Raw genomic sequence first — 1303 nt, 5'->3', positions numbered from 1 at the left:
TCATCTGAGGAAACCTGATTTCTTACTCAAGCACTTCTTCAGAGCTTTGTGGATGTCTCTATTTCTGAGGCTGTAGATGATGGGGTTGAACATGGGCGTCAGGATAGTGTAGAGCATGGAGAGCCCTCTGTGAAAGAGTTGGGAAGAGTTGGCTGAGGGCACAAGGTATGTGGCAATCAGCGTCCCATAAAACACCACAACCACAGTGAGATGGGAAGAGCAGGTGGAGAAGGCCTTTCTCCGGCCTGTGCCACATGGGATTCTTAGGATAGCAGCAAGGATGCAGGCGTAGGAGGCTGTGATGAGGAGAAGTGGGACCAGGGTCACTGCAGAGGAGGTGGTAAAGGCAATGGTCTCAGTCAGTGAAGTGTCCGTGCAGGAAAGATGGACCACAGGAGTGAAGTCACAAAAGAAGTGATCAATTTCGTTAGGTCCACAAAAGCTTAGTCTACACAGCAGGACCATGGTGATTGCTGTGAGGAGGAAGCAGCAGAGCCAAGAGCTGGCAGCCAGCCTGATGCAGAGGGAGCCGGTCATGAGGATGGGGTAGTGGAGAGGTTGGCAGATGGCCAGATAGCGGTCATAGGACATCACAGCAAGCAAGAGGCATTCTGTTGCAGCCAGGGATCCAAAGAAGTAGAACTGTGCAAGACAGCCAGCCACGGAGATAGTTTTCTGTTCAGCTATGATAATCAGCAACATCTTGGGGATGATGTTGGAGGTATACCAGATCTCCAGAAAGGACAAGTTCACCAGGAAGAAGTACATGGGGGTGTGGAGGTGACGGTTGAACAAAACTAGGAGGACAATGAGGATGTTTCCAGAAACAGTTAAGATGTAGAAAACGAAAAACATCATAAAAAGGGAAATATTTAGCTGTTGGATGGAAGAGAATCCTCTAAGCACAAATTCCACTCTCATTGTTTGGTTTTCCCAGGACAGGATCACCATGCCTCAGTTTCCCTAAAAGAAGAATATCCAGTGATACAACATGCAAAATGCAGAAAGTTCTAACTTATACAAGGAACATGGACAGACAGTAAATGATTTTTATTCCCCACCCAGGTTTTTTATTTGAGTAGAGAGAGATCATCTTTTTGTTTTAAGGTCTAAAATGGGAAAGAAAAGAATTTGAAATAAGAACTTGTGATCATAATACCCCTTTTTTCTCCTCCCTTGTATCATCACTTCATCAGGAGCAATGTCAGTTTGGGGGAAACAGAAGAAAGAAGGTGAACACAAAGGGGAAGGAGGACAAAGAAAGGGAGGGAGAATCACCTCCTCCATGCCCTTCGTGAATGTG

The 1303-nt window shown here is 46.1% G+C and overlaps 1 protein-coding gene across 1 annotated transcript; it reads right to left on the bottom strand.

Moving 5' to 3' along the window:
- Positions 1 to 951, bottom strand: LOC103603594 (olfactory receptor 11A1-like). The gene has a single exon (XM_008588158.1). The coding sequence runs from the start codon at positions 949 to 951 to the stop codon at positions 1 to 3; it is 951 nt and encodes a 316-aa protein (XP_008586380.1).
- Positions 952 to 1303: the final 352 nt, after the last annotated feature.

Source organism: Galeopterus variegatus, unplaced genomic scaffold, assembly GCF_000696425.1.
Source record: "Galeopterus variegatus unplaced genomic scaffold, G_variegatus-3.0.2 Scaffold4689, whole genome shotgun sequence".
Lineage (NCBI taxonomy): Eukaryota > Metazoa > Chordata > Mammalia > Dermoptera > Cynocephalidae > Galeopterus > Galeopterus variegatus.
This window is presented reverse-complemented; position numbering and strand designations above follow the sequence as displayed.

Coding starts and splice junctions, on each gene's coding strand:
- LOC103603594 (XM_008588158.1), bottom strand. CDS start 951: ATGGTGATCCTGTCCTGGGAAAACCAAACAATGAGAGTGGAATTTGTG.